General features: G+C 36.2%; 2 protein-coding genes across 2 annotated transcripts; one reads left to right on the top strand and one right to left on the bottom strand.

Annotated features, from left to right (window-relative positions):
* Positions 1–85: 85 nt before the first annotated feature.
* LOC131852640 (coiled-coil domain-containing protein 25) lies at positions 86–2,028 on the bottom strand. The gene is made up of 4 exons (XM_059203338.1): positions 1,753–2,028; positions 1,465–1,556; positions 672–818; positions 86–482 (listed from the first exon to the last, which is right to left on the bottom strand). The coding sequence occupies exons 1-4, from the start codon at positions 1,823–1,825 to the stop codon at positions 171–173; spliced, it is 624 nt and encodes a 207-aa protein (XP_059059321.1). The 5' UTR covers positions 1,826–2,028; the 3' UTR covers positions 86–170.
* Positions 2,029–3,716: 1,688 nt separating this feature from the next.
* On the top strand, positions 3,717–8,299 carry LOC131852662 (protein Dr1). Its single transcript, XM_059203372.1, has 3 exons — positions 3,717–4,060; positions 4,806–4,969; positions 7,870–8,299. The coding sequence occupies exons 1-3, from the start codon at positions 3,820–3,822 to the stop codon at positions 8,017–8,019; spliced, it is 555 nt and encodes a 184-aa protein (XP_059059355.1). The 5' UTR covers positions 3,717–3,819; the 3' UTR covers positions 8,020–8,299.
* The last annotated feature ends 5,498 nt before the right edge of the window (positions 8,300–13,797 follow it).

The raw sequence follows: 13,797 nt of genomic DNA, 5'->3' as shown, positions 1-13,797 counted from the left end.
CAACCAGATGCAGTAAAAGTTTTTCTTATTCTTCTGCACATAGCTACATCTTATTTTATTTACAAGCATTGCAGCTGTAGTACTCAATCACAAAGTTTACATACATAAAATCTATTAATATTAAAACAGCAGGTAACAACTTATATGTAAACAATTTTTATTTCTCACTTTCACATAAATTCATCAGAATCATTTCCATCATAATTTGTTGTCATATTTTCTTTTTTCATCAATGTGGAGTAGTTTCTTAGTTCAGCTTCTTCCTTTTTTCTTTTCTCTTCTTCCTTTTCCTTATCTTTCTTTTCTCTTAACAATTTCTTTTTATCTTCTCTTTCTAATCTATCTCTAGTTTCCCGCTCTTGTCTCAAGTCAGGAAACTGTTCTTTTTTAGTTTTATTTAATCTATTAACAATTTCATTACTTCTTTTTGCTACTCTCACTTTTCTCACATCTTTATCTTTGTGAAATGCTACTTGTCCCACCTGTAATTATTTAAAAACTTTTTTTAAATAAGTATAAATAATAATAATATGCATAGAAAATACCAATACATACGACCAAAATATTCATGAAGAATATCATTCAAGGAATTGAAACTGCAATTCTTTACATGATACAAAATGGTAAACTGGAATATTAATACATTTTTAATATTTAGATTAAATACTGACCTCCATTCCTGCTGTCTTTTTCAAATTGGACCACATTGTATATACAATGTCTATATCATTCATTTTATTTCCATTTATAGAATTTGCCTTCACTAGCTGACATGCATCATCAAGAACTGAATTTGGAATATCATCTATTGTCTGACCCTAATTTGTAAAAAAAAAATTGTGATTTGGATTATACAATACATAAAATATTCACTTTAATAATAAAAATATAAACCCTTAGATTTTTGAGAAAAGATTTTATGATGTTGAGTCAAAATATTTCAGGGAGTCTTAAATTGCAAGTAAATAAGTCAACACATTACAAAGCTATAATTAAATTTGATTACATTTAGCATGCAACACTCAGAAAATGTTAGTTTGTAGATATCATAAAAGTGAAAATATGTCTGTCTGTCTATTACCTTTTCACATCTAAATTAAAATCCTGAACCAATTTTATTTAAATATTACAGAATGAGTGTTACCACTATCTTTTCTCAAAAAAATCTGGAAGAAGATACAACAGGGGGTGCAATTTGTGCAGACAGTTGTGGGTATCATCTTATTATTTTATTAATATTATAAACAGGAAAGTGAGTATAGATGGAAGTTAGTTACTCTTTCACACAAAAATTACTCAACGGATTTTGATGAAAGAATACAGTAATATAGCATATACATTACAATAACATATAGGCTATATTTTATTACAATAAGTAAAACTATATTTCCTAATAATATTTTAAAGGAATTATATTAATTAGATAACACATACACTGGATGAAAAGTGGCGATTAAAACTTACAGGTGCTAGTCGCAGATACACATGAGCAGATGACACCTTATCAACATGGAACCATACATCTTCTGGCCATCCCCATTTTATAAGGTCTTCGTCTGTAAAATGTTTGTGTGAAAATTTAATCTTTATTTTAAATTTAGACACAAGCGAATTTGTTACATACTCATTTTACTTATGTAAATAATGTGTATTTTATACTTATTATAATATAATAATAGAAAAGGTAACATTGGTAGTTAGGTTAGACTTAAAACTAGAATGAAATTCAATTATTGTCATAAATTCACATACTTTCATGTTTATCAGCCCCCATAAACAACGTTACTGATGGAGAAACTACATTACTAGTAAAGTAGAACACCATATTTGCTTGAAACTAAATATTAACTTATTCTTGTTTGTTATTATTTGCTCGGTGATTAAAAAGAAATAGAAACGTTAGCAACTACCCTTAGATTATAGGTATATATAGAAATCTTAAGGGATTATTATTTAATTTAAAGGTGTTGAATATAAAGTTTTATTTTAATTTATAAAATACTATTATAAATAATATAATAAATATGAAATTAAAAAAAAACGACAGTATATTAATGTTACCAGATTCTTAAGAAAGAAATGGGTGATGTCGTTATAGTGCTAAATCTTCAATTACATAACGCGGATTTGTGCTACTATGTGCTAATTTTTAAAAATTACTTTATTTATTCATTTTTATTTCAGATTTATTACACTATCAAATTATTACTAAAAATGAATCGTATCATAACTGTACTACAATAATTTTAAATTTAGCACTTTACTGGTAGTGTCGTCAGCGGACGTTCCCGTGATGGGCCGTTTCCCATAGACTATTTTAAGAACAATTTGGTTTTGGAAAGAAAATAATATATTATAAAAATATAGGTTCCTTCTCACCTTTTAAATAAGAAAACAGATTGAATTTTTTCCACTGTGAATACTTCTACAATTATTAATATATATTTACTGTTCTGCCCAATATACGGAGTTCACAGTTCCAACCTATCAGTCTGTACCTGCTGTAACTCTATCCTTTCAAAAACTCGAGCGTTACTTTGTGTGGAATATTGGAAAGTGCAAGTAGGGGAAGGAGAGGGTGTATTCATCATGGAAGATATATGGAAAACCGAATTTTTCTGATTATGAAAAATATAAATTCTATGACTTTATAAGACTTAAGTCGGATTTCACCAAAGAAATTGATCACGTTTAGTTCGTACTGAACGCCATCAAAATGTTTTAACGTGTTCAAAGCTTCATTTTGCATTTCACCACAACAAATTTCGCTAAGCACGTTTATAAATTCTGAACGTCTGATTTCCTACAGTTAACTCTTTAAACGTATTTAAAGCAGCTGTCGGTTGTCAAACAGTCGTCAATCAAATTTTTTACAATACAATATCGGGAATAAAAAGAAAATTGCTAGTAATATAAAAAAAATATCAATAAAATATTTTTTTACTAGTTTATAGGTGAAGGTTGTTGTTTTATACTTTGTAGTCGACGGTACTTATTAAATTAAAAATTAAAAAACTTATCCTAATTATCACATGATTGAATTATGAATATTTCTTAGAATTATTTTATTTAAATTACCCATTGCATCAAATATTATTTTATGAGCGTGTAACACTGTGAACGAATGAAAATCTAAACTTCATTCTGGTAAACGCCATCTGTATAATGTTGGTGAATTCCATTTAAAGTAAAACGAGATCAACGTCGTTCTTTTTTTCGAGTTCACGCTGAACTCCGTTTCCTTGAACGTGTTTATGCTACGATTGGTGAAATCCGACCTTAGGGTTTTATATAGATACACTATTAAAAATAATTTATGAACATTCCACTTCCATCCGTTTCCAATGCTGCCAATCGTACTCCAACGTCTCGAGAACGTGAATGGAGTACGAATTGTGAAGGATTAGGTATAAGGATGGCGAAACAAAACTATATATAGAAAATTATTTATTTTTATCTTAGAGCAATTACAATGAATGGTATAGTAAGCTACAAAAGCAAAACAATATACAACTAGATAAATTCATTTTAAACACATGTCAAATAAAATATAAAAAAGTAATTCAATATATAATATATATAATTTAATATACAATCTATAGTACGAAATATCCGTCTCGTTTCCTGTTTTTAGTGGCATAACAGGCAACACTAGCCAAATAAAAAATAATATCACAGTCCACTGTGTAGCTCACAGAGACTAAAATAAGTGATCCTATACTTCCTCTATAGCATGGACTCAGTCACAGAGTAAAATACATAACAACATAAGTGTATATTTTTTGCATCACTATATTTTGTTTATTTATATAAATAATAATGGGAAGTCCAGAGCGCGAATTATGCCCTCCACCCTCAGAAGAAGATGATTTAACATTACCTAGAGCCAGTATTAACAAAATGATAAAAGAATTGGTGCCATCAGTACGAGTCGCATTTGAATCTAGAGAATTAATATTAAATTGTTGCACAGAATTTATTCATTTACTAAGCTCAGAAGCCAACGAAGTCTGCAATCAGAACAATAAGAAAACTATTAATGCTGAACATGTACTCACAGGTAAAACTTAAAAATCATATACCAAGCCATCTGGCCATGATGGTGGTAGGTAGTCAATCTTTCTCTTATTAGACGCCTGTTTCCTGCAGTGACACAATGGTGTGATGTTATAGTGATGATGATGTAATCACAGAATAGAATAGAAAACAATTACTCGTTTAAACTTAAATTTAAGCACTTCTGAAAAGTCACAGTTATCTTTTTTTCATCGCAAGAAGAACAAGCAGGAAATGTGCATGTTGCTCGTTTGAATAATTGGTGAAACTTTGCATTTTTAAATGTGTGATTACAAACTACCTACTGGCACAAATTTATTTATACAAGATTAAATCAGTTTTAGCAATTACAACAGACCAGCGCCACAAGCAGCACTCATTCAGGAGTATGAAGGATAAACCAGCCATCATTGTGCTCAACTATAGAACTCTACAGATATAACTTTGTCTATACATATAAATAAAATTGGAGTCTTTGTAATATTGAAATTAAAATAACAATTTTTTACTATTTGCATAGGAATATGAATATGGTACATACACCAAAATAACATTATTTACAATTTTTGTCTGTCTGTTGGTTTGTTCTGGCTAATCTCTGAAATGGCTGGACTGGCTGACAGAACTTTTATTGGCCTTTATTTTAGAAAAATAAAGTTAAATTCCATGCAGATGAAGTTTTGGGTGTAGCTAGTTACAATTAAGCTTACTTATGCCTCATTAATCACATTATTTTTTTTAATTTACAGCACTAGATAGATTGGGCTTCAATGATTATACATTAGAAGCTGAAGCTGTTCTTAAAGATTGTAAAGCTGTGGCAGCTAAACGAAGAAGACAGAGCACACGACTTGAAAATTTGGGAATACCAGAAGAGGAATTGTTAAGACAACAACAGGAACTATTTGCAAAGGTTATTGTTACACACATTAGTTATTAGAACAATAAAAAATAATATTTACTATGAGATGACTAATAGCTAACTATGAACTTAATAGAAAGTGGTAATAGTTTTAGTAGGAATTGTTGTGGTTTACACATAGATAATTTTTTTTCAACTTCCTTGACATCTACAATCCCAGATCCACAAGGGCCTTCTTCTTCTGTTGCATTTGTAGCTTCTAAATAAGTCGAGCTTGTCTTTGGTGCTTCTCGCGTCAGAGATCATCATACACTATCCATCCTTTTTTTGGATTTATAAATTCTTAGGCTCCTTCTTTGATACAAGGGAAGTTTTTACCAGAAGTTTTCACTGTAGGGAATATATATTATATTATCCATATTTTCATAATGACATATGTATTATATATAAAATATTATATTAAAGTATGTAATAGATATGATATTTAAAAGTTTATGCATGTTTGTAATGTACACTTATGTATTGTTGATCTGTTTTAACTTATAAATAATACTTTTAACCAGGGCATCATAAGTAGCAAGAATTTCCGGCTTCTTATTATGATTTTCGTCAAATTATAAGGAGAGTCAATCACATATAGGAGGCATGTCTGTTTGTGTTCATGCCGGTCACTTTCAAATATGGCGCAGCTACTGTAAATGCAAATGTTCGACAGTTTGCTCGCGATCTCCATCACATGGACAACTAGCATTGTCAAAACCCTTTAATGTTAAAATTGCATCAATAATTAGTTTCAAACCCCCTAGCTTAAATTACAGCATATTGTTTTGGATAAAAAGGTAAAAAAATCAGATCTAATGAGGGTTTCAACGCTGTTTCCGGCACCTCAAAATATTTTTTTAATACATTCTGTCTACACACATTCACAGACCCTTCCCTTCTTCCATTGAACCCGAGACCAGCCACAGGTCTTCATATTTTTTAGGGGGGTAAATACTGAAATAACCCACTCACCTACAATTTTCGAACTAGTGTTACTGTTAATTATTGGGTCTTTTTTAATAATTATATCTTCATTTTTAAATACATAGAACATTCATGATAGAAGCCAAAGTGTGGTTGTTTTTGAGGGATAACAATTTTGTCTTGCACTATAATATGGAGTACACATGAAATTAAAATAAGTGTTTTAATAATTTAAAGTTTCAAGTCCGTTAAAAACTATTAAAATATCAACTTACTCTCAATCGGCGATGCCTGGTCCATAGAGTATTCCTTCCTCTTCCTCGTGAAACTCTTTTAAAGCAGATTGTTCAGCTCTTGAGTCAATCCTGGCTTGTTTAACGACATCACTTACGCGCCGCTCAGAGCGTAAGATTCGCTTTTCATCCCGTTTCTCAACATACGCTTGGGCTTCACGACCAACAGGGCATCCCATAATCGACATAACTTTTAAAATACCTTGAAAACCTTCATTAAAGATAATAACTGCTAAGTAGCTAGCAATTTCAACAACTTTGGGACCAGAATGAAGATGTTTAGGAGCGAAAGTCCAAATCAAAGAATTCAAAGATTCGTTATTGTTTTGTGTCTCTGCTCCTAAACAACGAATTAATAATTCGTCTTTCGATAAATCTTCGAAAACCGGTTTGATAGCTTCTTGGACTTGCGGAATTAGAGGTGGTTTATCGTGATGAAATTGGTCCAGTTCATTATTAGCTTCAGCCTTACGCCATTTACACCAACTGTCTTCGCCTTCTGGACAAAATTGATGCTGAGGGTTTTCATCAGAAGAACATTTGTGATAGTACGTTGCCCAAACTTCCTTTCTCATATCTTCAAGCGAATCTGGATGGCGTCGAATTGCTAATCCGTAGAATTTTGTAATTTCTTGGATAACTTTATCAGTAAGTTTACCTGCTCCTTTTCTGTTTAAGTCTGTAGAAACGTGTCTAAACTTGTATAAACAAATATATTAATAAAAGGGAGGCCAGGTATAAAGCCGACGGTACACAATAGGCCCGGTCTCTAACTGCCAACTCACCGCTCCGAACCGCTCTTTCTTTTACCTGCTGTATCTTTAAAACGACTTCGAATTTTCTAAAATCGCTTTACTACCGTATTCTAGACATGTTAAGGGAGCAATTTATGATAAAAAAAAAAATCGATTTTTTCAACCCATCACATAGGAAGACCCCCTTAATAAGCAATTTCGTTCGTTCCGTTCTGCACTTAATAATGGAAATGTCTCACGAATATTCCAGTCGCGTTCGATTCATCTTATTGTCATTTTATTATTGGTCAACTCTCGTAGTTGAAATGTCCTAACCGTCACGATGTCGTCAATGGACGTTCTTATTGACCCCGACGACTCTGAAACGGTAGCAAACTTCCCTAAGCTTTCTGCAATTCGGTCCCTACTTCGCTATCACACAACACAGTACACTGTTTTCGCCGGCGAAGGCAACAACGTCGACCAGATCAAACGAGCACCTGGTGCTTGTGAGCACCGTGGCGCCTGGGTGCTTCATTCAGACGCTTCCAATCGATCGTTGTTGAACTATTGATTTATATCCTAAACGTTTCTAATTAATATTTAATCGTTTGAATTAACCAACTCAAAATTAGATTCATTCGGACAAATAATATTCGCCCAACCTTCCTCGTACTAATGTCGATGTTCTAAACACCACACCACACACATATCTAAATTCTTGTTCTTCTCAGACAATCATGGCTTCTTCTATGCCTTGCAATCCTTGAGCTCAGATTATTCTAGCAAGTTTTTAGTAAAATATAAGTTGTTCGGTATTCAGCATAGGTATATAGGATTGAACTAAGAAATATACTATAGTAATAAATGATACTTAAACACTTAAGCAAAATTAGGGCTAATCATCAATTAATTGTAATAAATTTTTAATTATATTTATATTTTTATTATTTTATAGGCCCGAGAAGAACAAGCTAAACAGGATCAACAACAATGGTTGCTGCTGCAGCAACAAGGACTTGTTGGTACTGAGGGCACACCACAACCATATGTTCCACCACCTACATGCATTAAAAATGAAGACGATGAAGATGATGACTACTCCTAGATACTGTTATAGTCAACATTAATATATGCGTATTAAAAACAAGCAAGTCCTGATTAGTCTTGGAAATGCAAGTTGATGTTTATCAGTTCTTTTTTTAAGCAATTAATATAAAATAATAATCAATTCCAGATAAATAACAAAAAATACTAAAAAATGTGTAGGAATAGAAAATACTAAATATTGTTACTTATAAATTACTTATTACTCTACACTAAGCAGCATTTAATAGTTATTTGTAATTATATAACAGAAACAATACCGCAATAATATATAATCAATTTAAATGAAAACTTTTTTATTTTGGCTATTTATTAAATTATATGTAGGTAATTACGTAATATACGAGTCCTGGCTTTAAGATCGTTAATGACAAAATACATATACTACGCAGATCTTTTTTATATTTCCATAAGAGGACATGCCTACATTGCCACAAAGTTATTTCCAATAAATCCATTTTATCCTATTCTAAATTCCGTGTCCTAATATTATTAATTTTTCTAACGAAGTTTTCTAGATTTTGTCTTTGGCAAATGCACCAACGTGCCAAGCCAATATAAAAATTATTTCATATTCATATTCATTTCATATAGGTCATTACAAGTGGTCGCCCAGTGGTCGATATTCGAACTTAACTAATTTAAATTATAAGTTTGAATATTATTATGGTTCTAATTCAGATTACTGTTACACAACATTCTTTTTATATTATATTTATATTTGTATATAGAAACCGAATACCGTTCGTATTTCACTAATAACTAAAATATATATTGTGACAAACAAATTTATTGTGGTTATATTTGACATTCAGTAAGACTATAGATAAACAATATTAATCCATTCTCAATTTGACCACAGACTTTAATATTAAGCATAAGAATATATACGCGTAATCCCTTAGCGGTGCCCTCAGACTAAAGTCGTCAGTCAGTCAGTCAGGCGGGAGTTGGTCTTTAGCCGCTCCACAAGTCCTTCCGCGGGTTTACAGTGCCATTGCACTCATAGAGCAAGAGCCCACGACGCGACGGCCAGACATACGTCATTTTAGTAAACTGTTACGAGCAATATGTGAAAAAATGGAGCATCTTAAAATAACGAATTTGATATGAAATTGTATACACCGTTGTTACCCAATATACGGTTTCAATGAGTCTGGTATGATAAGAAACCAAGAAAACTGTCTGGCAATTTAGGAAACTCAGTTTAATTGTTCTCTCAATAATATATATAAAGTTCAGCTTTATTAAAATGACGTAAGTTTATTTCTAAAATAGTATAGTTTAGGGGGGTCCGGCGGGGGGTTGGAACCACACTAAGTGTCTGGCAATGAGCAGCGCAAGTTATAATAATGCTACGAACAATATATGAAAATATGATGTTTCTTAAAATAACGAATTTGATATGATTTTTTTTACACCTTTGTTACCTGGTACCTGCCAAAGGAACCACGATCCAGATTTCATGTTTGGGGATCGTTCTTACCTGTGTTGGGGACACACATACAAGAACTTTCACGTTTACTAAAATGACGTATGTCTGGCAGTCGTGAGCTCTTGGGCTATCACCCCCTAACGTTCGGAGAATCTGTAAAGGCCGGTGTTGCCAACAGCATTAGAGTAGTCCGAAAAATACTTACATTAGTGAGCTTACAGTACACATAAAAATTTGGTAAATACATTGGAGACTGGTTTATGACCTTTATAGAATGATATAGGTGCATAGAGCTGTCAACAAATCGCTGTCACAATAAAAACAGCATAGGAAATAATCATGTTTTTTACATCATTATGTAAAAAAATGTATGTATAAATGTATTCATTAATAGTGCAGACTGCGACAAAATACATAAATATAAAAGACCAAAACAGAAGACAACGTCTACAACAAAACCAGAATCAATAGTAATAAATACAACTTAGGCGGCCTAATAGATAGATTATTGTTTATATATTAAACAATGTAATTACCGGTTTTCAAACTTTACAGGTAAATAACAAGAACGAAAATAAGAAATCCGAACCACTGTCCATTACTGGCCAAAGATTCTGAATGGGTCGACATTTTGCAGACACCAATGACAGAACCTGATAAATTAGCCAGCAATGGCTCTGTACACGACGGAATCAATTAGATATAATTAGTATAAGCAAAATTTGTAAGATCATTTTTGTTAATAAAAATAAATCACGCAACGTACAGTTGCAGTAGGGAAGGCCACCCGTCGGGCGTCTATATAAAGAGCGCGGCCGCGCAGCAGCGACCCGATAGGTGCCTTCCTACCAAGTACAAGATAACAACCGAGCATTTTTATTTCGCCGCCCGACCATACGACCAGGGGATCCTAGTATATAGTCCTGTCATCATCATTGTGGTCCTTCGAGAAGCCGGATCCCTGCACCAGGAAGAAAATCAAGATGGTCGTGACGCGAAGCATGAATGAAGAAGGCACTAAAACGAAAAACTCGCATGAATCCACCGAAAACGAAACAAGCGCCGAATCCTCTATGCAGTCAAGTCAAGTGGAGGACTCACCGAATAGAGAAGACACCTCCCAGAAAACAGTGAAGGCGAGGTCACAATCCACGGTCTCAAGGAAAAAACTGGAAGAATTGGAGATTAAAGAACGACTGGCCAAGTTAAAAATCAAACAGCTGCAAGCAGAGGCAGATATGGAGATAGCGCGATTACAACGTTTACGGGCAGAAAAAGACTCCGAGGAAGAATATTCTGAAGAAGAAAATGAAGACTCCACGTGGGTGGATGCGTGGTTTGATCAACAGCCACGCGAAAAAGAAGTTCCTATGCCACGGGAGGAGAAACAAGATGAGGCAGCCGCGGAGAGGAAATTCAAGCAACCGCAGCAAACCATCGACGTTTCGACATTAACGACAGCACTACTGCAAGCATCAAGAAGACGACCAAGGGAGCCGCCTGCATATATACAAGAGTTGCCTATGTTCAGGGGCCTCTCTTATGAATGGTTATCATTCAAGGCAAGCTACGAAGATACACAGCAATACTTCTCGAAGATAGAAAACGTAGCACGCCTGCGAAAATGTATAAAGGGACCAGCACTAGACGCCGTGAGCAGCCTACTCCTGAGTCAACATGAACCAAATGTCATCATAGAAGCACTGGAAAGAAGATTCGGAAGACCAGAAGCACTCATACTCATCGAGATGGATAGAATCAAGTCACTGAGCAAGATCACCGATAACCCACGGGATCTCTGCGTGTTCGCCGGCAAAATAGCGAACACAGTCGCTACGATTGAAGCACTGAAGAAAACACAATATCTACACAGCCCAGAAATGACACGTCTCATCATAGAGAAGCTCACACCTATAATAAAAAATAAATGGTACGACTACGCGCTGAAAAAGGAAGACATCCCGGAATTGAAGAAAATGTCTGTCTTCCTAAACGAAGAGGCAGACAAATGTGCAGCGTACGCCGCGCCGGAACGTCTCGTTGAGAGCGAGACGGCAACAAGGGAGAGAGCGAGACGGAAGATCGAACATTCATTTGCTACTAATATGAAGCAAAACAATGAAAATGTATGTCCGCTGTGCAAACGCAACCATCAGCTGCCTGACTGCGAGCAATTCAATAACATCGACGTTAATTCAAGATGGGAAACTGCAAAGAAGAATAACATATGCTACAAGTGCCTGAGAAGTAAACATCGACGCGCCGTCTGCAGAGCTCCATGGTGTGGCAAATCTGGATGCCACATGAAACACCATCACTTGTTGCATCATGACAGAAAAGAAGAGGACCAGCTTCAACAACCACCAGAAGAGCATGGGGTGGTAACTTCTACGATGGAAGGCAATGAAGAATGTCTCCGACGTCGCGCCTATCTGAAAATAGTACCTGTCATATTGCAAGGGCCGAAGAGCAAGATAGAAACATACGCTCTTCTCGACGAAGGCAGCACAGTGACACTCATCGATACATCGGTGGCTGACATCCTGGGTATTGATGGTCCGGCAAACACGATGTGGATACAGGGCGTCGGCGCCATGGTCAAGCATGAACACAGCAAGACAACCAGCGTGAAAATCAAGGTCAAAAACTCTTCAACCAACTTCAAGCTAGATCAAGTCCGCACAGTGGATCGACTGGATATCACTACCCAGTCGGTCGTCGACAGCGACATAAAGGAGTGTGGTCACCTGAAAATACAAGAAGAACTCGTCTACCACCGTGCCTCCCCCAAGTTATTAATAGGACAAGATAACTGGCTCATCGTGTCAAAGTACGGGCGGACGTCGTGACCAACCGGTAGCATCCTACACGCTACTAGGTTGGGTTCTGCATGGTTGCAAGACGTCTCTCAACTGACTTTCTGCGGGCACCTGGTGGAGAAGAAAGATGACGTCAACATAGAAGAAATGATGAAAAATTACTTCAAGCTGGAGTCACTATGCATCGAACCCAGAAAACCAAAAAATGATCCAGAGCAGCGAGCTTTGAAAATACTAGAACGAGAAAGTCGCCGTCTTCCGAATGGAAGATATGAAACTGGGCTACTATATATATATATATGAAAATACCGAACAATTACACCGAAGCAAGAAAACGCCTGCATAACCTCGAAAAGAGATTAGACAGAGATGAAGACCTGAAAATTAAATACAACGAACGAATCAATAACCTACTCACGTCGGGGTATGCAGAGCACGCCAAGACACCGCCAGCTGAAGACAGAACATGGTACCTGCCACACTTCCCGGTTGCGAACCCAGCGAAGCCACACAAGCCGCCGCGACTGGTGCATGAGGCCTCCGCTAAGACTGCAGGTCTCATAAACGACCTGCTGCTTTCTGGACCTGACCTGTTGCAATCACTGCCTGGGGTGGTGATGAGGTAATAACGCCTACGGAGTCTCTGCAGATATCAAAGAGATGTTTATGCAAGTAAAAATTAAGAAAGAAGACCGCGACGCGCTCCGTTTCCTGTGGAGAGGTGACCGGCGGGAGGGCGACCCAGACGAGTACCGCATGACGTCATTAATATTCGGAATCATCACCCTGCACCGCTCTGTATATAAAAAACCGCAACGCAGAAGACTACGCGCATATATATCCCGACGCCGCAATCGCTATACGAAGAAATCATTATATGGACGACTATCTACAAAGCTTCTCATCAATCTCAGAAGCCAGAAAAATAACAAGAGAAGTCGATTATATACATAAACAAACCGGCTTCGTACTCAGCGGATGGGCATCAAACAATCGCAATACTATCGACGAGTTTATAGCAAGCGAGCGAGACAACACTTCAGAGAGCGGGACAAATAGTACAGCGGTTCTGATTGGCGGGAGCGGTACTGAGCGAGCTCTCGGCTTGTTATGGGATATAAATGAAGACATAATTGGATTTCAAGTTCATTCCGCTGACCGACGCGCTGAATATGTGCTCGCTCTGCCGCCGTCTCGCTGTTCTCTGCTCCATCGAGCAAACCATCGCGCGCGCGCACGTAGCGCAGTTACGTTCGCGCGTTCTTATTCATATACTTCGCCGCGTGTTAGGTGCACTCGGTGCACTAATGGAGGCCCGGGTACATGTCCCGCGCCGACCGCTGCACCGCGCTCTCGGCATCCGTTCCGACACAGTGCTACCGGACTTTCCGCGTGAGTAGTGTTGTGTTGTGAGGACTGAAGGAGAAACTCTCTTCGTTCAAGTGAAGTGAAGTGTTGTGTGTGGACGTTCAGTGGCACGGACTGTCGTGAGTTAAAGGTAAACGCCTATTGCGCGACGCGCTGA

This window comes from Achroia grisella, unplaced genomic scaffold, assembly GCF_030625045.1.
Source record: "Achroia grisella isolate CSIRO2021 unplaced genomic scaffold, CSIRO_AGI_Agris_v1 utg856, whole genome shotgun sequence".
NCBI lineage: Eukaryota > Metazoa > Arthropoda > Insecta > Lepidoptera > Pyralidae > Achroia > Achroia grisella.
This window is presented reverse-complemented; position numbering and strand designations above follow the sequence as displayed.